Source organism: Photinus pyralis, unplaced genomic scaffold (genome assembly GCF_008802855.1).
Source record: "Photinus pyralis isolate 1611_PpyrPB1 unplaced genomic scaffold, Ppyr1.3 Ppyr1.4_LG4, whole genome shotgun sequence".
Classification (NCBI taxonomy): Eukaryota; Metazoa; Arthropoda; class Insecta; order Coleoptera; family Lampyridae; genus Photinus; species Photinus pyralis.
In genome coordinates this window covers 44,400,269-44,425,411 of record NW_022170511.1, presented here as the reverse complement: position 1 = coordinate 44,425,411, position 25,143 = coordinate 44,400,269, and the positions used below count along the sequence as shown (strand labels likewise).

The 25,143-nt window shown below is 34.3% G+C and overlaps 1 protein-coding gene and 1 long non-coding RNA gene across 3 annotated transcripts in view; one reads left to right on the top strand and one right to left on the bottom strand.

Annotated features, from left to right (window-relative positions):
• Positions 1 to 12,611, top strand: part of LOC116168546 — a 69,137-nt gene extending 56,526 nt beyond the window's left edge. The window contains exon 5 of the long non-coding RNA XR_004144781.1: positions 12,557 to 12,611. This is a non-coding gene — a long non-coding RNA (uncharacterized LOC116168546). The remainder of the gene's footprint in view (positions 1 to 12,556) is intronic.
• Positions 1 to 15,393, bottom strand: part of LOC116168545 — a 67,053-nt gene extending 51,660 nt beyond the window's left edge. Inside the window, exons 1-2 of one of the 2 annotated variants that reach the window (XM_031484447.1) lie at positions 15,042 to 15,393; positions 2,404 to 3,030 (exon numbers count right to left, since the gene is read on the bottom strand). In XM_031484447.1, the coding sequence (XP_031340307.1) occupies positions 2,404 to 2,913 (510 nt within the window). In that variant the 5' untranslated portion in view covers positions 2,914 to 3,030; positions 15,042 to 15,393. The remainder of the gene's footprint in view (positions 1 to 2,403; positions 3,031 to 15,041) is intronic. The other variant, XM_031484446.1, reaches the window with a different exon arrangement.
• Positions 15,394 to 25,143: the final 9,750 nt, after the last annotated feature.

Genomic DNA, 25,143 nt, shown 5'->3' with positions numbered 1-25,143 from the left:
AGGAGCGCGTTCAGTATTTAGGTATACCTTGAAACAAAGCTCACGTGGAAACATCTCCTAACACGTCCTCAATAGATTTAAAATGTGCACAGTGTGATTGCGCAACTGATGAGAAATCACATGTTAACTCACAACACTTCTAAATACTTAACGAGTGTACAGTGTGGCACTTAAAAATATGTAACACTTCAAAATATTTAAAATGTACACATTGTAATTTTGCAACAAATCATCAACATATTCTGAAGTAACATTTCGTAAGGCACAAGTCCTCAAAGGATTTAAAATGTGCACAGTGTACTACTGTACCATACGAAAGATCACGCAACCCTCTCTATTCATATAATTAGTAAGTAGTGTTAACTCACAATACTTTTAAATATTTAAAATGTGCACAGTGTGATTTTGCAACACATCAGCACCTCGGCACGGAAAAAAAACGGAAAAATGGGGTAAATACCCAAAAGCGGTACGAAGTTCGCGGGGACTGCTAGTAAATAAATAAAAAGAAAAATTGAAAAAAGGGAAAATTACGTGGGTACATAAATTTGCTTATAACGATACAAATTAGTGCATAATTATGGTACAAATTTTGGGTGAATTTATATAATACGGTTTTAACTAAGTTGTGTCCTCAATATCGTATAGCGGTTGAAACGTATTGCCACAAAATTTGATGCTTACGAATTTACGATACAAATTAGTACAAAATAAGTAGGTACAAAATCATGGCACTAGAGTTTTATAAATGTTCTTTTATGCACGGAGTTGGAACGTTAAGTTGATTAAGATTTGATCCTAGCGGTTAAAAAGTATTGATACAACAGTAGTTTCTTACAGTATACAAAGTAGTACAAAGAGAGTACAAAATTATGGCATGAAAATTTGTATACTGTGGTTAAATTGCAACTCCAAAATTGATTTGATAGTGGCGGTTAAATGTAATGGTACAAAATTTGTTGCTTACAGTATATAAGTACACAATGATGGGGCAAGTAGGGGCAGATCTACATATTTTGTGCCTATGGACCCCTCGAAATCGCCGCCTCCCCCCTCCCCTCCCACTACAACCAATTAAAAGCATTTTATACACCAACCAAAATTTATTTCTGGAAATATGCAATATTTTTACGCATTGTGTTAATGCGATTCGATTTTCTTTTTCCTAATTTGCTCAAATTAATTTAATTAGTAGTAAAATATGTTTTATAATAATAATAATAATAACTTTTATTATGTATAAGTAACCGAAAAAAGTTACATACAATCGTCAAAATAAAATTACACAAAAATCCGAGCAAAAATCTAATATATCAATTATGAGATTTATAAAGTGTTATTGAAACAAAGTATAATATCTTTAGTTTGAATTACAAACAAATACCTATCTGTTTAATTTTTAGAAAAATGTAGTCCTTTTTTTAAATAGTAAATGACATCAATTTCAAATAACGTTTAGTTTATTTTACAGTTTAAACAATGAAATTCAATATACAAACATCTAAAAACCACTGAATCGTGTTTCAGAGAATCTAACGGTTACGTGGCGTTAATCCCCCCAGGTACGATCATGAAATTGATAAAAATGGCTAGAGGGCACCTTAATTAAGCGTTTTCAACAACAAAATTTGCGGGAGAAGCCTCCACAATCTTAATGCAAAGTTCACATGATTTCGTCGAAATGTGAGGTTATATGTTACACCATATTTCATGATTACTTTTAAGTTGGTAAAACTGTGCGTAACATTCCAACTTCAATTCGAAGAGGTTATTTAATTTTTCCACGATAGTACTGTAGAATTATTTCCAAATTTGGTTTTTGGCGCTCCTAAAAATTTGCCTGTTGGAGACGTTTGTTCGCTTAGGATAGAGGCTCAAATTTTGGAGCCCCTTATGTCGTTTTTTAGAAGAACATCATCTAATATCAATAAAATACAAAGTTATTGTGTAATCTGTAGTGGCATTTAATCATTTCCTACAATTCATCGCACGTATGACCGTACAGTTGCCTGATTTCATTACTTCAATGGTCTTAAAGACACATCTACACGGTTCTCATTTTATGAAATTCCTAGCAGTGTTGGAAACCATGTCGAAACAGTAACTTTGCATCGCTTTAAGTGATGATAGAATTGGACATAATATATTGTAATCAATAACCACGTGGGTGGTTTGTAAAAAAAATAGCATTAAAAGATAAAAAAAAGTATAATCAATACAGTGAAAGGCAATGTTGACATTTTTTACTAATCAGTTGCTTGTTGGCGTGCTAATTTACCGAATCACTCATTAAAATTTTCGTTGCGTGAAAAAGGATAAATCCTTTCGATAACTACAGTAATTAGTTCCGTCAGTTAGCTTTAATTAGGACGTCATTCAATAATGATTATAACATAAACTTACCCAGCTATCGTAATCTGGCAGGTTATCGTCGTTGTCGACGTCATTACTATCCAGTTCGTCACTACCGTAGTTTTCAGTCAATAAATTATCACTCATCCTATAATATTTTTGGTATTGGTATTTTGGTGAAGGTGTCGTCGTCGTCGACGTCGTGGTCGCGACGACGTGCCTCGTTTGGAGTTCTTCCAACCTCGTCCATACGGAGTTAAGGGTTGGATATCTTGCATGTCTCAAATGGACCGAATTTAAATTATTGTAACTGTATTTACTATTTGAAGGTTGATGCAACCAAGGCATTCTTTGGGTTGTCGACGAACTACTCTTACTATTTCTACTATTCGCCATCAAAACCGACGCGTAACGATTTTGATGGCTCTTGCCACCTCTAAGTTTTAATTCCGACTCTATATATGCATTTTTTGACTCAATGTTCGCATTTTGATCCCCAATACTGTTAACTGTCATGGCGACGTGTAGCCAAATAAATAATTTAAATACAATCACACGCATTTTTAATCTCTAGGCCCTCCTTTCGTCCATTTAACTCGTATTTTGGTCACTCTGTGTTATTTGGTCGGCCGGCCGTAGTAGTCGCGGGACTCCCGTCGCCTGCATCTTGCTGAGGATCTGCAATTAAAAAATCGAAAAGTTAATTTCTTGGACTAAAAAGGTGAAAGAATGAAGTCTGGGCGCATTATCGAAATACATCAAGTGAAATCAAACGAGGAAATGGAAAGTAGGTAATGGCACGGTTCTTTAACGCACACACAAACAGAATCTCCCAATTTCGTAGATAAGGCGATCATTAAGAAATCTTGGGAAGATAAACTTGAGAATCGACAGTATTAATTAATCTGAAATATTTTATACAACAAAAACTGTTCGATATTAAGTGAAGTTTACTTAGAAAACTTGAACTCTTTTTCATGAAAAACAGAGTGCAAAAGAAATCAACAAATAAACATTTTCGATTAACTTTTGAAAACATTGCGCCATAATTTGCGAGGTATACTCGGAAATGAAGAGCGATAAATAAAGTTCCCCGCGTTTTCATTACATAAAAGAAGTCTCAGATTTTTTGCTGCAACATTTACATAACAAAACAATTCGCATTAAATCTGTCTGTATCAATATTTTGATGCTGTATAATATCCGCACGTATGAAGTTAGCAATAGGTTGTTTTTTTGGGAGTTTTAGTTAAACTTTTCTGGCCAAGTGAAATAGTAGGTTTTTGAAAATGTTCACTCAGGAGTTAATCTGACGGCCGAATCGGTGTAAAATATTTTCAATATGGTGGCACTTCCGGAAATACCGGAAGTAGCTAGTCACTTCATTATTTTACATGGCAACCCCTATTTTTATTGCATTTTTGGATTCTACGTGAAATTTCAGTTCATTTCAAACCAGTATGTCCATATCTACAATTTATCGTTTTTAAGTTATTTTGATTTTTAAAAAATGGAGCATGCACACGGTTCCTTGATTACTTGAAAACTGTCGTATTTATGGCAACGCTATTCTACTAGTGCATAGAGACAGAATAGGGCTTTCTTTTAGTCTAAGTACTTAAAAAAGTTAAGTGTAAATTCAAATTTAAGAAATTTTAAGACTAAAACTTTATTTTTTTAAATCAAATGACCATTTTCATATTGTTGCATTTGATAGAGAATCAAAATTTTGATGTTATCTTTAACAGATTCTGGAACCACTGCGGTTTCATTGAATGGATACAATTTTTTTCGGATTTTTTAGTCGGCCATGCTTTTATGACAATCGAATTTTAAAGAAATCAGAGAAAGGATTCTTTAATATCATTGATTTTAATCTAAATAATTAATTAATAAAAAAGACAACAAAGTGATCAGCTAATTGGAAAACAAACTGACATAAACTTATATGAAAATATGAGCAAATTATTTTCGAGCCCCCTTTTCTTCAACATATGCTTAAAATGAGCGCCTTCGTGTTTCAAACACACTTCAATTCTTTTTCTTAAATGGTCTCTTGTAGAGTTTTGTATCACTTGCGATTCAATGGCTTGCAGTACATTTCTTACTCTTAAGATCATGTCTTTTCTTGTTGTGGGAGGCCTAGCATAAACACATGACTCGCGGTTTCCGATCCAGTTCTCTGGAAAAGTGGCATCTAAAAACTTGGAAATGCGTTATGTGCAGGGGCACCATCTTGTTGGTAATACATAGCAACATATTCCTGCAGAGGCAGATCTTCTGTTGCAGGATCAACAATATTACATAAATTTTCCAAATAGGTAACGTTTTGCATTCAAATTTACACATGTAAACACAAAACCGTGTTCTTTTTCAACGCACAAAACACATTAAAACTCCAGCACTCTTGGAAGTGTACTTCTCGATTCAAAAAAGGATTTATCGCACCAATAATGTGAGTTATGGCGATTAAACATGTCGTTTTTATTAAATCTGACCAAATAATGTTCCCAAAAAAATTATCATCTTCCTGATCCCTAACATTATAATATTATTATTTTCAACAATAAGTTTTGCTCTAGGTAAGGGTACAAAGCTTCCAAAATTTAAACAATTTCGTTCCAGTGTTCTTGCGTGAAACCACTGCGAGTAATTTTCCGATTATTGAAAAACTTCTGTTAACCTATAACAGGTGACGGATTAGTGTCACTAGATTGGATTAAAATTCGATTGTCATAAAATCATAGTCGACGATTTTACATCGATTTGGCCTAAGTACAAATTTTCAAAAACCTAACTATTTCACTTTTCCAAAAAGTTCCCAAAAAACACCTTGTATATTTATTCATCAAAAATGTGGAAAAGACGCGAATATTTAATCCCTTATTTGATTTTACCTGACAACTGAGAATACTTCCCTACTCCTAACAGCATAACCAAGGGGGCACTTAAATACCCTATGCTATTAAAATTTAGAAAATACTTAATATGTTCTTAAAACACTCTTCTATATACTACCAGGAATATTTTTGAAATACTTCCTTTGAAATTCCTCTATTATACAGGGTCGTTCAAAATCGTGGCTAACCATTGGAATCTCCGTAACGGTGAGAGATGCGGTGTAGGTTAAATTCGGGGGATAAGTTTCCCCTTTTTATGAATAAAAGAAACGCATTTGAAATTTTTGAGAAATTGTTGAAACCGGAAAACGGAAAACGTCAAATTTCGTTTTGAACGGTCGGAAATGGACGGTTTTAACACCTTCTATGGGCACTTTTTTTCAGAGAATCTGAATCTTATCAGAAATTTCATGGCATGCTAGATGTAGAAGCTACAGGCTTTTTTATTTCTTATGGACGCCATATTGTTTTTTTACAGAATGAGATAAAGGACAAAAAAAGAAAAATAACGACTTTTACATAAATTTACAAGAAAAATTTTAACATCTAATCTAGTGACCCGTAGATGAATTTGATTTTGAAATGTTTCTTGTAAATTGACTTGAAAGTCAAAAGCTTCCGAATTTGGACGTTAAATGGCATTTTAAATTTCAAACCCTTCATTATACATTTTGAAGCATTTTGAAAATGCAGGTACAAACAACTGACAAGTCTGACGATTTTCAGCGATGATGTTTGGAGAACATCCGTAGTTTTAAGGAAATTTCAATTGTGAAATTAGAATGCTTCAAATTTCAATAAAAGATGAAGGGAAAATTTTAGCTTGAAGTTAAAAAGTTTCAACATTTTGGAATTGACAGACACATTAAAAGTATACGTATAAGTCGCGATTCGTATGTAGGTTTAAATCTCGGAGCTTTTATTAGGTTATTAAATTTTCGCTTGATACCTTTAATTTTTACTATACAAAGTACGTATTTTCAAACTGATGTTAAAATACAAAAGTTGAAAGCTGGACAAAAAAAATGAAATTTCACATTTCAATTGGTAATCAAAAACTTAAAATTTGGTCTTCAAGACGGTACAAGAGTGTAACGGTAGCTGTAATTTCAGATGTAATTTTTAAATTTTCTCGAAATTTCGTTGTAGGTAAATCTACAACATTACAAGTGTTTAAAATACAGCATAAACCAGCACGATGGAAAACTTATGAAAAATTAGGACATAAAAAACGCGAGTTTGTGCCCCTACAGTGCCGGCTTTGATATATGCAAGGAATAACAAACTTCTTCCATAGTTCGCGTAGCATTATCGGTGTCTAATTCGCGTTTTGTGTGGTTATGTCCTGAAAAGGTCGCAAAAAGGTCATCCCCCAGTTCCAATTTGTATCAACATTATCACCAACAAAAAAAGGCAGCCTCGTATGCAGGGTGTTACGAAATTCGCGCCCACTGACAATGGGGGTTAATTTATTATATAATTAATAGTTTTGGGCAATATTAAAATTAACAATAAATCAATCTAGTAGGCCATGTATTGTTTTGTTATATGGTGACATTGTTGATTCTTTGACGTTGGACGTCAGAACTTGAAGAGGAATGTTTAAAGAGCATCTGTGCTAATTTTCCTAATCTCCCAGACTACACATCGGTATATTTGCACGTGATTAAATTAAACATGTAGTATTCTAAACTGTTCTTGTATGGCGGGCATATTTTTACATCCTTATTGCTTTTTTTCTTCATAAAGTGTCTGAAAAATTTGAACAATTCACACTCACACTCCACCTACCCAGTATACTGTTTGCAACTACGAAGAGTCACCCAAAGTGCACAAGGACGACCCATTCCAATAATATAAGGGCTTTTAACGCCATCAAGGATCTCATCTACTTAAATGTCATACAAAAAGGCAATCGGATTTGTCAGATTATAAACACAATAAAACAAAAAACGTATTGGATGTTGTGTGGAGCGTTGAACGTTCTTCAATTACAAGAGGGAGGAATCCTAAGCATTCATAAAGCCCAAAATAAACTGGATTTAAGTTGTCAAATCGTCAATGGAATTAAATTTATTCTTGGACTCTCTAGTTGGGTGGTAAGTGATTATTTTTAAAGTGAAATCGAAACTTCCACGCCCGATGCATTGTTATTTCTGCAGCGTCTCAGTTTACGCCCAGCGACTTTATCTGCGCCCTTCAATCTGTATAATCTTCGGTTAGCGTTTGGATTAAACGTCTCCAGAGAGCCCGTCAATTGTTTCAATATGAAAAGGTTATCGGGGTAAGACACCGCCTTATCTCGTCCTTTCTGTTTAAGGAGATTATCAGGCGGTGGCTCGAAAGGAATGCGTTTTTTTTCCTACCGCTGACAGCATTGTCGTGTTGCAATTCCTCAAGTGACAGGCGTTTCTGCATGTTGATGAACACCTGTAGGAAGTAACCAACACGATTTGCATATTTCTCGTATATGAGAGTACGTAATTTACAAAAGGTACGGGAAAATCGTACCGCGAGAGATACAGTCTTGGTGGTCCTCTTATTAAAACTTATCTAACACCGTTACATCTATGAATTTTAATTACGTCGACGAGCTTTGATTTAATTTTATTTCGTCAGCACTCTGTTTCAAATTTGAGTTGCGGCATCTTCGAATTTTTATAAATTATGTGAAGGTGCACTCAACGTGTGTTGCATCACAGCCTACCCATTGAGATGCAGAAAGTTTCTTGATCTTTCATATTTTGAAAGTAAGAAAGTTTCATATGGAATGAATGGATATTTTACCGACAGTCTGTCGCAAAGGAAAAGTGGCATTTCGTTCTAAAAAATGTGGTGAACCTTGCGGAAGTAGTCCAAACAACGAATTCCCAAAAAAAGGGTGTCAAGGTTTCACTTCAGGAACCTGCTTCACGTGTGATTAGGAAGAATTACTTTCCCTCATGTCTTAAGTAGTGAGGCAAGGAAAATGGTAATTTAAAAAAAAATGGTGCGTGATATAGGGAAAAATACCCCCACCAGCACACCGGAAGAATCGATTACCTTTTCCTAACACCTACAATTTTAGTTGTATTCGTGAAAGGGTTAGTGATCTTCCTGTTCTGGGGGGTATTCCATACCACACTATACTATACACCGTATAGTATACAGGGTGGCTCACTGAACACAGTCAATGCCAATATTGGTTGCTTAACGACTGTTTTGCCAGAAATGCTCGATTAACACGTCAATTTTAATTTTAAATAATACTATTTAGATAACTTCAACCCTGAAAAGGGGGTGAATGTCACCCCCAATTAAATGGAAAGAGATAGTTCGATACGCATGATCATCCTGTTTCCAGGACTGTTCATTTTTCAAATCCGATCACGAGTGCCAGAAAAAACTCGATTTAAATGGATTTGCAAAGCCTACTTCGTCACAGTAACAATTATTCGAAATTGCAAAATAAAATGTAGTTATCACTTCGAAATGACCACTACCAACTTGCATACAATAATAAAGATGTAATTCAAAATGGCGTCGTACGTTTTATAACATTTCTGGGGAAATCTGCATTCGTATACGATACGTTTCATAATTGTAATCTAAATCTAAAATCTACATCCAACTCATCTACCAGGAAACTTAAGGTCCAAAAACTTTCCGTGCAAAATGAGGAGGAGCCCCGTCTTGTTGGAATATCACCTCGTTTACGATGTAACACAAAATCTGTCAGTAAAATGACACTACATCCTTTTTTGGCTTGTGGAAATGCTAACTCTTCTTACAGTTTTTTTTGGGTTTAATTGCACCCTGCACTGCAAAACTATGTGTTATCGTTATCTAAACTGGTATCGGTTTATTTCAACTGTTTCTGTAGAGTGTAGCTAGTTACCAAACAAATCTAGGTAGTCTGAGAAATATCCCTATAAAAGTGATTACACGTTCATGAAACTGCATCTTCAGCAAAAGAATAGGTCGTAATTTGGAGTGGCCTCCATTTTAGCGACATCAAATCCCGTTCATCTTTCCCTATAAATTTATAATTATTATGAAGTTCAAGCTAATAAATAAATATTTTAAGTACGCATCGATTGTATTTTATGTAAATTCTTCAAACTAAAACCTGCAATAACGGTATAATGTAAGTAATAATTTTCTTTATTTTGATTTTTATTGTGTTTCCACCGTAAAGAATTTTTATATTTGCGTCGCCCACATTAACACATTTATAGTTATCGAAAAGTGCTACGAATGAATGTGTAAATATAGAAGCTACCTGTACCACAGACAAAATGCTATTTAATCTGTGCTTGTATACTGTATAAAAGATAACTGTCTTTGATGTTTCATATCAGATATAAAACTTCTACATCATCACTTAAATTTCCTAGAATATAATGAGACTAAGTATAGCTACAACATATCACCGAAAGGAAAAGTAATGATTTCAAGTAAAAAAGTGAACTTTATACAATGAAACCTCATACCATAGTGTCTTTACTCTTACCATGCGATTACTATTCATACGTAAGTAAAATATTTTATGACAAGAACTAGTTTTTCTGAAAGGTTTCTCTTTTTTATAAGTAATACAAATCAAAAGTCCAATACTAAACGATTTTCCAACTTTTTTAAAACCATTGACACGATACAACTAGTAACAAACCTAAATTTAATGGTTTGAGAAGATCCTTCACAATCTTAATATGGTATACGTCTATGTAACGAGGAAACAATTCCCTTAAAAAGATGGACGTTGAATTTTCTTCTATACATACTATAAACAGTATAAACGATTCTGCATATAAGAATAAAATAAACTTCTTTGACATACCGTTTTTATGAATGTGCATTTGTGCAATGGAATCTCCTGAGAAAATTATGTGATCAACCACTATCGCTTAGAACCCTCATAAACGGCCTACTCTCGGCTTTTAATAAGTTCATTGTCGCTTATTTTTATATTTGATTTATTAACGGTTCATGGGAGATAGATTCACCCTTTATAGTGGTCTAGTGGTCACCTTCACAAGGGGTCTTTTTAAATTCCCTAACTGGGCCGTTTTGAATTTTCGTGAAATTTTTCATTACGCTGTTTTTTAATCACATGTACAGGGTGTTTCATACTTGAATGTCAATATTTAAGGGGGCGATTTTTGGGCCTATTTTAAAAAGAAAACTTCATATGAACCTATGTCCTAAACTTCTTAGCTTTTGAGATACAGGGTGGTAAAGTTTTCATAAATCCTTTATTATTTATATCTGTTTTACCACTTTAGATATTTTAATGAAATTTGGCATGTATGTACTATGTATCCAGAGGCATTTTTTTTAATGTCCACCAGTGGCGTTCGTACGGAATTTCACATGCCAATTTTGGCAGACATTGATGGTACGCCACTGCTTTCTCTGAAAATAAAAATTATTCTTGAAATCCCCAATCATTTCTAAGCAAATTTGATCCCCTTGTATGTTTCAATCCGATGCACGGTTTTCGCTTAAAAAAATAAAAACCGTTTCTCTGCATGATCATGACAATATCGTTAATATGACAATATGAAATTCCATACGAACGCCACTGGTGGAAATTAAAAAAATGTGGTACTTTAAAAATTGCCTCTGGATACAAGTACATACATGTCAAATTTCATTAAAATGTCTAAAGTGGTATAATGGTATATTAATAATAAATGATTTATTTTTGAAAACTTTACCATATGAAGTTTTCTTTTTAAAATGGACCCAAAAATCGACCCCTTAAATATTGACATTCAATTATCACGTCAACTATTTGCGAGTGGGCAAAATCGAGGGATTGATCATGAGGGAAATTCTTGTCCCTCATATAGGAAATAGCTAAGACACTCAGGACTTGGACGAAATTAGAGGAAATTCTCGCGAAATTTAAGGAAATGTTGGGGAAATAGGAAATTTAAAAGGTTCTAGGTAAATATTAAGAAATTTTAAGCAAATAAAAGGGAATCTAGAGGTAATTCCGAAGGAAGTTCTGAGAAAATCTAAAGGCAATTGTGAGGATACCTAGAGGATGTTTTAAGGAAATAAATGATTTCTATAAGGAAGTCGTTACTCATTTGTGTAAATTTGGGGAAATTTTAATGCAATTCAGAACTGTTGGGAAAACTAAGGGAAATGTTGGCAATTTTTAGGCAATACAGGAAATCTTTGTCCCCTAAAACAAGTCGTGATCAACTCGGAGCGCAATTCTTGTCTCTCATAGAGGAAATAGCTGGAAAATATGTAGAATATGAAAGAAATTAGAGAAAATTCTGTGGGGAAACAGGAGGAATTGTCAAAGGAATGAGGAAATTCTACGTAAATATTAGGAAATTTTACGGAAAGCGGAAATTCTGAGGAAATCTGGAGGAAATTTTAAGGAAATAAGTTTCTATAATGAAGTAACGTTACTGATTTTCACGTTAATTCGAAGAAATTTTGTATAAATTTGGGGAAATTTTAATACAATGCTAGAAATTAAGGGAAATGGTGGCAAGACGTTTAAAGTCGCCCCTTCTGTAGGAAAAATAATGGCAACCATTTTTGGGACTCTCGGGGAGTTTTGATGATTGATTAGGTATATGAATAAGGGTAGTACGGTAACGGGAGAGTATTATTCCAACCCGAGGGGGACAAAATTAAGGGAACTTATAGAAAATGTTGAGGGCCATTTTTTGGAAAAAACCGAATGATATTTTTATGCAGGGTTAAAGATGTTATTGAAATGGTACCTGTATTCAAAAGCAGAGGAACTATATTATTATTATTATTATTATTGAAAATCACAATCGGTGATAGTAATATTAAATGGAGAATACAAGGTTTCCTGTTCAATAAAAGTTGTTAGTTAGTTGGGAAATTAACCAACCGTTAGGTACCTTTATCTTTCAGCGCATAAAACAAACAATACAAAAAGCTCTTTTATTTGTACAGTTATTTTTTCAAACTAGATTCGGATATGGGATTCAGAAAACAGAGAGAAAGCTGGTCAAACAAATTCGTACAAATTTAAATATGAATGTGGTCATATGGTGGTGTTATTTTCTATTGGTAGTTGGGAAATCCTCCATGTTTTGGGATTGGTAGAAATTAACCTGGAAACCAAGGTGATGCTGATGAATTTATCTTGCTGGACACAGTTGTGACAGAATTATTGTAACCATAGCAAAATCTACCCGTTTGGTTAAACCAATCAGCTCAATGATAAATTAGAAAAAATATGGCCCACATGGAGTATTATGGGCACACTGTCTTTGTAGCCCAAGCTATCCATATTTGAAAGACTAACTATGCTTTTGTTTCAGCTGCAGTTGCTGTTGGTGATATTTCCGAATATAACGTTGATATTACATATTATGGGTAAGTTTTTGATTGGATTTTGCATGCTTTTGACCTCATTTATGTAACATTCGAATATTTATGACAACAATCTGCAACAGACACAGACGCCACTTTTGTGGTGCAGAATAAGAATAGTTCATATTTAAATTTGATTTGTGGTTCGTTGCATAATCACACTGTGCACATTTTAAATCCGTTGTGACTTGTGTGATAAGAGATGTCGCTGCGGAACATGTTGAAGATTTGTTGGACAATTGCAATGTATACATTTTAAATCTTTTGAAATATTGCGTATTTTTAATCGGCAATCGCGATTTACCGTTAATCGAAATCGCGAAAAACCTATACCTATCACTTTTTAATATCATAGTTTTTAATTTGTCGGTTGGTACGATTGAAAACAGTTGATTTGACGGTTGCTGTTATTAGTTTTCTTATTTATTTATTTTTGTTATATTTTAATAGTTATTCCGCTATTCGGGTCGGAGACGAATCCAACAAAGATCATGAAAATCGGTCCAGCCGCTCTTGAGTTATAAGTGGTGCAACATACACGACTTTGTTTGGTATATTAAGATTATTTACGGTTTTTGATTGATTCTACTTTAAGCACTAAAAATAAAGAACACTCGAAAATGTAATATTTTTGAAAAAACATTTGAATGACCTTTAAAATGAGGTGTCGCTCAACCTTTCTTCCCTATATAAATTTTAGGGGTTGCTTCTACTCCCATTAGAGGGTTGATTCATTTTCGTGTTACATCCTATAAAATGTCCCCCTTAAATACGGTATCAACGTATTTTTGTTTTTCTGTAGATTTTTTTGTTGCGGCTCATATACTTACAGGGTGGTTAAAATTCGTGGCTCACCATTACGATTTCCGTAACGGTGAAAGATACAATATAGAAAATAAATAGGGGCACAGTTACTCGTTTTTGGAACTAAAAAACGCATTTGAAATTTTTGAAAAATCTTATCTTATAACTGAGATACAGAAAAACTGAAAATGTCGTTTTCATTTTCCCTAGAAGCCCCGTTGGCACCTTTCCATAGCACGCTAGATGTAGAAACTACAAGCTAGTACTTTCTTATTTCTTACGGAGGTCATGTTGGATTTTTGTGGAATTAGTTAAAGGACAAAAAAATGTGGTCTCTTTTGGTTCTCGAGCTACGACAAACAGACGGACGGACAAAACCAAATTTCTCCGAAAAATTCCCTTAGAAAACTGGAAAAATCTCACTGCCTGTGCATTCCAATTTTCTTATTTGTTTTATAATTGGTCTTGCCTATCGAATACTAAAATTTAAATTTAGATCTACAACCCCCGAATCTGCCATAAAAAGCATTCTATACCGATCCGTGTCCATTCCCTTGAAGTAGTGATTCAAATAATTATAAAAGTTAATTTACCCCACCCTCTATTTTAGGTTTTCGTTTTTCGAAACGTTGATAAATGTAATACCAATTTTTGCCGGTAGGGAATTATAATACGTTTGTCTAAATTGTATCTCTCCATATACTGGTAGGTGTATGGTTGGCATATTTTTGCATATTTATTGCCAACCACTTAAGTATGCGCATCTATTGCTGGAATTATGATTTACGCATCAGCATTGCCAGTACTATTTTACTGAAACTTGCAGAAAAAAATACGTTTTTTACGAGTGGTATATTGTTCTATTTTGTGCGAAGCGTAATTGAACGTAGCTTCCTGTAATAGCGATGTATGTGTGAAAGTAGGGCACTTTTTACCGTGTAATGTTGTCGAAGCACTAACCCTTTAGTTATGTCATTCGTATCTACGTTAAAATTTGAATATCGATGATTGAATCTTTCTTCTATTAATGCTGTCTTGGTACAATTTTTCGCAACGTAAGGCAGGAAATAGTTCATTCTCCTCCGATAAAGATATTGATAGTGTAGTTATTATGGGCTAGTGCACCGTTTTGCAATCCGCAAATATTGAGCGCTCGATTGAGCGACACGAAAAACTGAATGATGATTCTAGAAAAAATTATGTAGGTAGGTATGCAAAGTTCATGGTAACACTTTACATTGAGCATAAAATCGGAATAATTGTAATATGTTAGTTAGTACCTGGACAGGGTCATCTGAAAAATTGTAATAACTTGAATCCAGGAGCAGTTAGTGATTTTGGCTAAAATTAATTGGAAGCAAACAAGTAGCTTATTAAAAAAGGCAATAACTCTTTATAATAAACTATCGCTGATAATTAGAGTGCATAGTTTAATCGTTTCTGAGTAGGGGAACTTTACAAATTTTGATATTTAGTAGGAATTCCAAAAAATCGGCAAGTTTTGCACGCTATTTTCAGCAGGCAATAAACAAATGCCTTTTGGCACTCGTAAAGGAATAAATTTGAAATGTTGCAAGAATGCCAAAAAATTGCACATGGAAACGTGTATTTAAAATCCACGTTTCTTACCTTTGCAAGTCCTCATTTTTAAAAGTTCTGAGCAAAGTGAAGAAAATTACCTTAGGCTTTTATTGTTAGCATCGTGTGACACAATTAAAGCACATACACAGCGCGCACATTAATTATTGTAAATCACCAGAAAAAATAAATCACAATTTCCTTTGAGTGAAACCCGGCGCGTGTTTCAAACGGGATTTTAAAAGCGCCGCCAAGCACCCAGCGAGTTTCAAAGCGCGCGGTAAACTGTGATCAAGTTGCCTTTGGACTCGGTTTGTTGCATTTATCCAGACGAGATCAAATCATCACGTTCTCTGCTGGTCCATTCAACCGCCTCCTTGCATTCTGTTATTTTACTACCGAGTACTCGCCGCTCGTCGCATGTGTTTATTTGGCGCTTTAACTGCGCGTGAAAATCGCCGTCGAGGGGAGTTTTAAATTTTTTCCCAGATCGATCTGTCGACGACATTAATTAATTTCGAACAGTAAAGCGAAGAGGTTTATTAATACAGTAAACAGATTGTCAACTGGAGACTAAATAGTTACGTTAATCGTTAATTTTATCTCACGTTTTCGGCTTGAACTTATTTTTAGCGAGTCTATTCGCTTGTAAGTAATTTTGTTCATTCGGAAACAGTTTCATTTGTAACCAACCTTTCTTCTTGTCTTCCAAACGAACAGATCTGTGTCTTTTTTTGGAAAGAGTAAAATTGCCAATTACTCAATTATGTTTCGATATTATCTACCTATTACCTAATAAGGGGTAAGAGGTTGTGGTGGAAAAGACACATATCTACAGCTTTTCTTGAATTGCAAGAAAGTAGCAAGATGCAGACTTTGGTCCATAGTAGATCGCTTCTTGGAAGATTCATTCTTCTTCTACTGTAACAAAGGTGTAAAACCCCAAGTAATTTGGCCCACCAGTTGTGTTTGGGTATAAGATATGGCTTCCCAAATTTAGTTGGCAATGTGTACTCCTTGAAGTTTTGCTTCAATTTCCATATCAGAGGTGCCCATGAATTAATCCATGGAAGGAATTCAATCCACCTAAAGAATTTGGACAGGTTTATCTATGCACTTTTCCGTAACAAAAGGGTGTTTGAAAAAGATACGAAAAAAGATCTCTTACAGTGCAATAATAGTCTCAGGGGCGGACTGGCCCGGGGGGGGCGGATGGCGATTGCCACCTGGCCTGTACGTCATAATGGCCCGTTGGAAATTTATAAGTATGATGTGCTGTATTTAGTTTCTTTCTTCTTCAATAAGTTATTAACACGTTTCTCTAATTGGGGTTGATGTTAGGTTGTTAAAAAATTAAAAAATTCTGTTTTAATTGAAGTGTTTTATCATGAATCATGAATTTATCATTTTTTGTCGTAGCATGAAAGTGATGAAATACAATGATAGGCGACGCGCCTCGTTTGGATTGTATATTTTGTTACTTTTAATTATCAGCTGCAATTTAAAAAAAATCTGTGTTGTAATTGATTTCCGAAAAAGGAGTACTTTAAAATGAAGCAAAAAATGTTTTTATGGTGCACCGCAGAGCTACCCCCCGCCACCTTCATTACTACACTAATACTTTAATGGCCCGTAACCTATGCAATTCCACCTGGCCCGCCCCTGACTAGAAACCAATTTCGAAAGAAAATTCAAAGGGCTGTAACTTTTGAACTAGAAGCCCAATCTTGGAACTGTTGGAAATTATGGATTCTACAGGCCACATTCTATAACAAAATTTTTTTCCGGGTCGATCTGAGACAATTGTTTTTTCGGGGCTCAAAAAAGGCAGTTCCTTTTTTACCAAAAATCGACTGCACCAAAATTTCTCGGGAAAACACTTTTTCTTATTAATTTTGGTGCGTAGAATCCTAAAACAATTCGTACTTTTTCGATCAGACTTCTCAATCAAAAGTTATAGACTAGAAACCAATTTCGAAAGAAAATTCAAAGGGCTGTAACTTTTGAACTAGTAGCCCAATTTTGGAACTGTTTGAAATTATGGATTCTACAGGCCACATTCTATAAGAAAATTTTTTTCCGGGTCGATCTGAGACAATTTTTTTTCGGGGCTCAAAAAAAGGCAGTTCCTTTTTTACCAAAAATCGACTGCACCAAAATTTCTCGGGAAAACACTTTTTCTTATTAATTTTTCGATCGGACGTCTCAATCAAAAGTTTTAATTATCAGCTGCAATTTAAAAAAAAAACTGTATTGTAATTGATATCCGAAAAAGGAGTACTAAAATGAAGCAAAACAATGTTTTTGTGGTGCACCGCAGAGCTCCCCCCCCCCCCCCCCGCCACCTTCATTACTACACTAATACTTTAATGGTCCAGCAACCTATTTTAATTGATTGAATATTGATTTTGAGAGATACATGCAAAAAACTAATAGTGATTATTATAGAAGCAATTTTTATGGTTTCCGTTATTATAGAGCCACACAAAAAGTTCACAGTCCCACAATACCAGTGCTTTTATCACCATTGGGTTGGTAGTATTAAATTTTTCAGGTTTCTTACAATTAAGAAAGTGCCGCCGTTAATTTTTTGTGTGGCATTTGTTTTTCCGTAACTTTTGTGATTAACCTTAGACCATATAGTACATGGACTGCTAATTGTAACTAAAATATGGTCAAGGACATCGCCTGGGTATGTGAGTTTCAGGGTAAACGAGTCTGTCCGAAGTTGTCCGATGAGACACGATTTGAGATTGTCAACCTATAAATTAACAAACGTCAATTAATTAATCGCCTAGATATCCCAAAAAAAGCAAACTTATTCTTATTTGTGGACGTATAGCAAATAATGAAGAGCATTTAAAGCTTCCCGTACTACGCGGGTACTATAAAGCTGCTCTTTAAGCGATCCTAGTGGTGTTTACACGACTTTAGTTTACCCTGAGATTCACATACCCACGACTACAGTGCCCTCTATCCGTGACCATCCATTTTGTATTGAAAGCATAGGGCGAATAGCAGTCCATGTACTATATGGTCTAAGTGATTAACTCAATATTTCACTAACGTTGATTGTACAGGGTGTCCTATTAATAAAGGTCACGTCATATCTGTGGAGTCGTTAATTGCACAGCTTTGAGAAAAAAGATGTTGTGAAAAAAAGAGACCATGAGAGAGAAACATATATGCATCGCAATCTGGTATAAATTTTGCATCATTTTTATGCAGCACATATTGCTCTAGCTCATGAAATATGAAAGATGGGGAAGGGGAACATCTCTTTAAAGAGTTATAAATGTAACTTCGGTTCAGGTTCACGGATTTGGTCTTCGTGTGATCAGATTTTACATGAATAGTGTTTTTAGTAAATGTGATGAGTGGTAGAGGGCACGGATTGACATTAACATAAACTTTGCAGGTTTTCTTGAAAATTTCAAATGGGTCAATATAATTATTATGGATTACATAAGATGCAAAAGTGAAAATATCAGTGAAAACCGCATTTTGATATATGTTGTTTAAACAAAGATATGGCGAAAATATGCACATTCACCCAAATTGCCATATTCATCCAAGTTGGCTTTGAAACAAAAGAAATACAATGTCACATAAAAAAACTACTCGTCAGAGACTTCATCTTTGTATCGAAAATGATGGCAGACAGTATGAACATTTATTTTAGTCATAATGATTGTTTGTTCTATTATTTAATTTATAGTTATTTGATTTACAATTTGAATCATTTATTTCTGGCTCATAATTTAAAAACTTATATTAATATTATTATCTTAAGTATCGCTTGTTATTTGTTTTTTTTTGTGTTTCAAAACCAACATAGATGAATATCGCAGTTTAAATTTACGAATGTGTGTATTTTCGCCATACCTCCCCTTAGGAATGATATATCAAAATGCGGTTTTCACTGATATTTCCACTTTTTCATCTTATATCATTTATAATAATTACATCGTTTCATTGGAAATTTGTTAATGTAAAATCTAGCCCTCTACCACTCATCACATTTACTACAAATACTCTATTAATGTAAAATCTGATTACATGAAGAGAGCTATTAATAATATTAATAAGACCCATAATGTGAAATCGGTTAATATAATCCGAACCGAAGTGACATTCAAGTCCTTAAAGTGTTCCCTTTCCTCCACTCCTCATATTTTATGAGCTAGTGCTGCATGCAAAATTCATACAAGATTGCGATGCATGCATTTTTTATGCATGTTTTTGGGTATATTTAGGAAAAAAATCATTGTTCCACTTAATCATGTCGTACGCCCTCTAGAGGCAAACCTAGAAACTTTAAAATAATCTCCAACGATTTCTTTTAGCTTCTTTTGTTAACACAATCTTTTTCCCCGAGCTGTGCAATTAACGGTTCCAAAGATAGGGCTTGTGTCGCCTTTGTTAATAGGACACCCTGTACATGTACCTACTTGGTCCGGAATACATGACGATACACCACTAGCATTGAATAAATGATTAGCAACATAGAGGAATCAACCTAGCTGTGCATGGTTAGTCTTAGTACTATGCGATCAAAAATGAGTTTCTGTCGAGTCACCTTTGAAATTTTTGTTTCCATGGGAAATCGTACTTAATTTGAACTTCCAAAGGCGACTCGACAGCAACTCATTTTTGATCGCCCGTTACACTAAGGTATAATAATCCAATAAGGTCAAATACACATTTATTGGCAGATATTTTGATTTTTCGATCCATAATTTCTAAAGTATCGTCATATGTTTTCCATGCATTAAAAGTTTTAGTACAGAAAAACACACGTTCGCCTCCAGAAAATCCTTTCCTGGAGTTAACTAACTCTCTCTCAAAGAAAATATAGCATTTGATATCCAGTGATTCGTGAACGAATTTTCTCGTCCTCTTGGAAACAAATGCTTTAGGAGAGCAAATTATAATGAGGGCGAGTGGCAAATACCTCAGAAATGAATATAGAAAGAATTTTATGGGATTATATCATGACCACTAGCCAGGGACCCGGGCCCAAATGAAATATCTGTCCGGTTCTGTTTATATTTACGTGAAAATATTTATAACGGTTCGGGTCCGGTTTTTTTGGTTCTAAAAAAATAATAACGGTTCCGTTCTGCGTATTTTTTTCGGTCCATAACGATTCTTTTCCGTTCTAGTCTTTCAGAAAGTATGGCATTCAAAAATTTAATTATAACAATGTAATGTAAGTAAAAAGTCATGGATACCAAAACGTGACATACCGTCACTGTAGCTAATATACAACGACAAGGATAATAAGGAGGAGGAGGAGGAGGGAAATATGAATTTAGACTTATTTAATTAATTAATTTTAATTACATTTACAGTAGTGGCTAAATTACCGCCACCGTCATCCGTACTGCCTTCAATTTCGACACCTTATTAAAAATTTAGCTAGCTAGTAGCTAATATTCAACTTATTATCCTTTCCGTTAATTATTGTTCTTATTTAAACCATTTTTTTGCATTATTCATTTATATTTATGGTTCATTGTTCATTTGTTTGTTGTTTTGTGTCCGTTTATAGTTAGAATTAATTGTGGAAGGTTCATTGCGTGACCGGGACCGGGAGTGATATGTTAAAGATTTTTTTCCTAATTGAACGCTACAGGGTGCTTTCAGTGACAGAAACACCACCAGTATACGTTTTCAAGCATGATCAATCACTATAAAATTTGTAGATCGCGATTTTCCAAGATGGCGGTCAAAAATATCTTAATATTGGGCTTTTCACTTAAAAACTAGTGTAACACGTCTACATATAATATGGTTTTTTAACAAAATGAATTCAAAAATACGTTCAAAAATTACTTTTGGGCTAAACTGTATTGCATATTAGGTTGGAAAATAAAAGAAACTTTCATACCGAATTCAAGCAGATACTTTTACTTATATGAATTCTTATATTACTAAAGTAACAACTCATCTCCCTTACTATTGCGATTGGTAAAAGTGGTAAAAGTTCAAAATAAAAAATACTTTTTCTTGGTAAACGCGATGGCATGTTTGGGTTATACAATTTTTTTCGCGGAATATCGGAGTGAGACCTACGGAAGCTATGTTTTTATAACTAGCGGATTTTTTATCGGCTAATGTATCAAAACGCGAGAAAATAATGAAAACGGTAGTTTTCGATTGACAGATAACATGAAATCAATAAAAAACTTAGGAAAATCCCACTTTAATTTCCATATTGGATAGCGGAAACTTGCAATTTTTGCAAACTGGTAAATCTCTGCACTGAAAATTGCGTTTTGGTTCTGGTTCACATTTTCAGTACCTACATAACGGAATGTGGCATGATCACTAAAATCGTTTTAAATTAATGATGTTATTTATATCAATATTCCTTAGACATCTACTAAACGAATGTTTTGAGAGTAGAGAAAAGAATCTTCCTTTTAATTTCATTTACCATTAACACTTGACCTAATCAGTTACTTATTGGAATTATAAGACTACCCAAGGCGATGCAGTTCGGTTTTACTTCACGTGATTGATGTTTTCTTAATGTAACGAAAGGGCGATAGCCTTTACGCACATCGGAAACGACGCGTTTGGGGCGCAAACAGATGGTCCAATTACACGGATTAAATGTTATTTACCGAATTGTTGACATCTGATAGTCAACCACCCTTAACGCCATTCAATGTAATGCAGCTGGGTTTTGTGTATTTCTAAAATCGAATACGTGTACCTATTGTACTAAACTTTTCCACCCTATTTATAACGCGTTTCTTTGTTGTTTTATGTACGCGCGTACATGTTTTTAAAAGTCTATAAGTGATTGTTGGGGTACCTAAGTCAACAAGCGTGATTCATGAGTTTTGTTAGGTGTTAAAATTGTACTGGAGATCTATAAATTTAAGTCGCGGGTAGATGAAAATGTAAATCTATGCAGTGTGTCATTTGCATTAAAATTTCCAATACCTTATGCGTAATACTGTGTACATGTTGTTATTTCGTCATAAATAACCAATAGCTTTTTTTCGTATTCCGGAAACGACCGCGTTCCGACATTCTAAGACAGCAGAGTATAGGCTGACTTCCTTTTTCTAATTATTGATAATTGAATTATTGATATTGATAATTATCTAGGATCATAAGATTTAATAGTTCTCCCGAAGAAAGATACGAAGAATCGCATACGATTTTCAATAGGGGAATTTTTTGCCAGTCAGTTCGTATTCGGAAAGCAGACTTTTGATCCGGCTCATATTCAATAGCACTGATCCTTGAACTCGTAGAAATCGATTGGCGAAGGTTTGACATCGCTGTTTCTTTTCGTTCTCGAATTAGACGACTCTTGTACTAAAAAGCTGATTAGAAAGGTGATCTTGCCTTTGCTCTGGTCTCTGCTCATAAACTGAATACATTTTGTCTCATATTTCCTTGCCAGTCGTAGGCATATTTATCAACTGACTTACCCGAGTTGACACACTCCAGACAATATTTTGAGCTATAAGTTCAAGTTTCTTGAAGGCTTCCTTTTCGTTATCATACGATCCGCTTGGGCGTTGCATCTGTAGTCGGCTCTTCAGAACCTTCCACTATGTCCATACGGCCATTTACATTTATCTGAATTTTGACTTGGAATTTACACTCAACCCAATTGGAATGTCGCTCAAATTTATCTATCGAAACTCGCGAAAGTTCCATGACAAATAACCCAGACGATAGTTCTCCTACTAAAACTACTCATACGTTCGTTCACAACGAAGTTCCAACAAAAATAACTTTGGGTAATACTGGGCCCATAACCTGATGAGATCTGTGGTTAAATAATTAAAGAAGTCATGCAAGAATTGAATGGTATACGGTTGTAGTTAATGAGTAACGTAATTTAACACGGCAAAAGTTTTTAATATCTGTTACGTATTTTTTCTACAACCTCCCTGAAATGATGTCCATGAACCTAGCAGAGCAAGGTCAGCAGAACACAATCAAACATATTGCATAACTAGGTGCTAATTAAGTGCCCTATTCCCGAATTTAATGCTCTTTTTTTTAATTATTACATGTTCTGCCAGGTTCATAATTTAAAAATAGGGGCATTTAATTCGGGAATAGAACACCTAATTAGCACCTAATAGTAGTTAGTTCACATTTCATTTTTTTGGGTTTTTAAGGTAGTGCTGTGCTGCGTTCACATGAACCTGGCAGAACATGTCATAATTAAAAAAAAAAGGAGCATTTAATTCGGGAATAGGGCACATAATTAACACCTAATTAGCACCTAATTATAGTTGGTTCACTTTTCATTTTCTTGGGTTTTAAAGGTCGTGTTCTGCTGAGTTCATATGAACCTGACAAGAACATGTAGATAATAATTAAAAAAAAGGAGCATTTAATTTGGGGAGAGGGCACTTAATTAGCACCTAATTAGCACCTAATTATAGTTAGCTCACTTTTCATTTTCTTGGTTTTTTGAGGGTGTTCTGCTGAGTTCATATGAACCTGGCAAAACGTGTAATAATTTTAAAATAAAAAAAGGTGCATTTAATTCGGGAATAGGGCACTTAATTAGTACCTAATTAGCATCTAATTATGCAATATCTTTGATTGTGTTCTGCTGACCTTGCTCTGCTAGTGCTAGTGCTAGTGATAATTATCTACAAATGCCAAAACTGACAACAGACGTCGTTTTGGTTTTTGCCTTCTTTTCATTTCGAAATTCACGGATTATATTTATAAGTTACCTACTCTTTGATCTTACTCAACGACTGATGAATATTTTAACAGTGGTGAAATAAATATTCCTAAATTCAGAAGTCCACATTGTTTTCTTTTTGAATTTATAGTCATTACAAAACGCAATTTGATTTATTAATAATTCAAAGCTTTCTCAGCTTTAACACCTTGGAGATATGCTTTACAAACGCTACAGTTGTCACAAGGGATGCGTCGTACAGGCGCAAAAGAATGTAACGGAGAGTAAGCAGAATACCTTCCGGAGAAGTGTATCATTTTTCTAGTGCCACTATAGGGATCTCGCTTTTGGTTAAATTAGGGCAAAGTTGCGAGTTTTCGTGCTGAATAACAATCTGAAAAGAAATTTAAAATATCACCAATCGTTTTGAAAATATCGCAAAAAAATGAAACTTTCGGATTTTCGATGATAAACTAATCGTAAAAATACACAATTTTTTGGGAAGAGTGCTGTGGAAAAACAAAACGTTCTTTTATTGTGAACAACAGTTTGACAGTTTGATCCATCTGTTTAGCTACAGCGTTGGCAAGGACCTATAGTGTTCAGAAAATTGATTGAATTGAATCTTTGTTTTGCAAGAAAATTATAATTCAAATTAGAATAAAATACATAAGAATAAATAATATTTTCGCAATAAAACTAGCACAAACGCAAATGACACTATTTGAAATAAGTCAACCTTTTGTTCACAACAAAAGAACGTTTTTTTTGCAAAGCACTCTTCGCAGAAAATAAAAATTGTATTTTTAGGATAAATGTGATACTGAATCACCCTGTGTGATATATCGTTGTAAAGAGAAAAAAAGACGTAATCTCAAAATGTCAAAATCCAAAACGGCGCCCATAAGAAAAACTAAAGTTGCCACCTGTTCCTCCATCATCTTAAAAGTTATTAAAAACGGGATGCCATATTCGAAATCTCCATTAAAAAGTGTCTGAATAATGGCTAATACGATTAGTTTACCATGAACAAATTAAAAAGGAATATCCGAAATTTTCGTTTTTTGCGATATTTTCGAAACTATTGAAGATATTTTAAATTTCTTTTCAGACTATTATGCAGCCCGAAAATTCACAACTTTACGCTCATTTAACCAAATTTCTATTTGTTAAAATAAGCGAGATCCCGATAGTAGCACTCGAAAAAATGGACACCGTGTATAGAAATTATATTTTGATATGCGCGATTTACATGAATTATTAAGTAATACTATACCATCGTTGTGATTCTTTCACTCAACCAAAGATCTTTGACTCAACGATACCATGCTCGGAGGTATTCATTTCATGATTTATCTAAATCTGCAAATTAGCGTATACAGACCGACAGAAAATAACTCCATTAAATACCGTTTCGAAAGATAATCAACAGGGACTTGAGAAACAAATGACGACTTTATCCAAAACATCTGGACT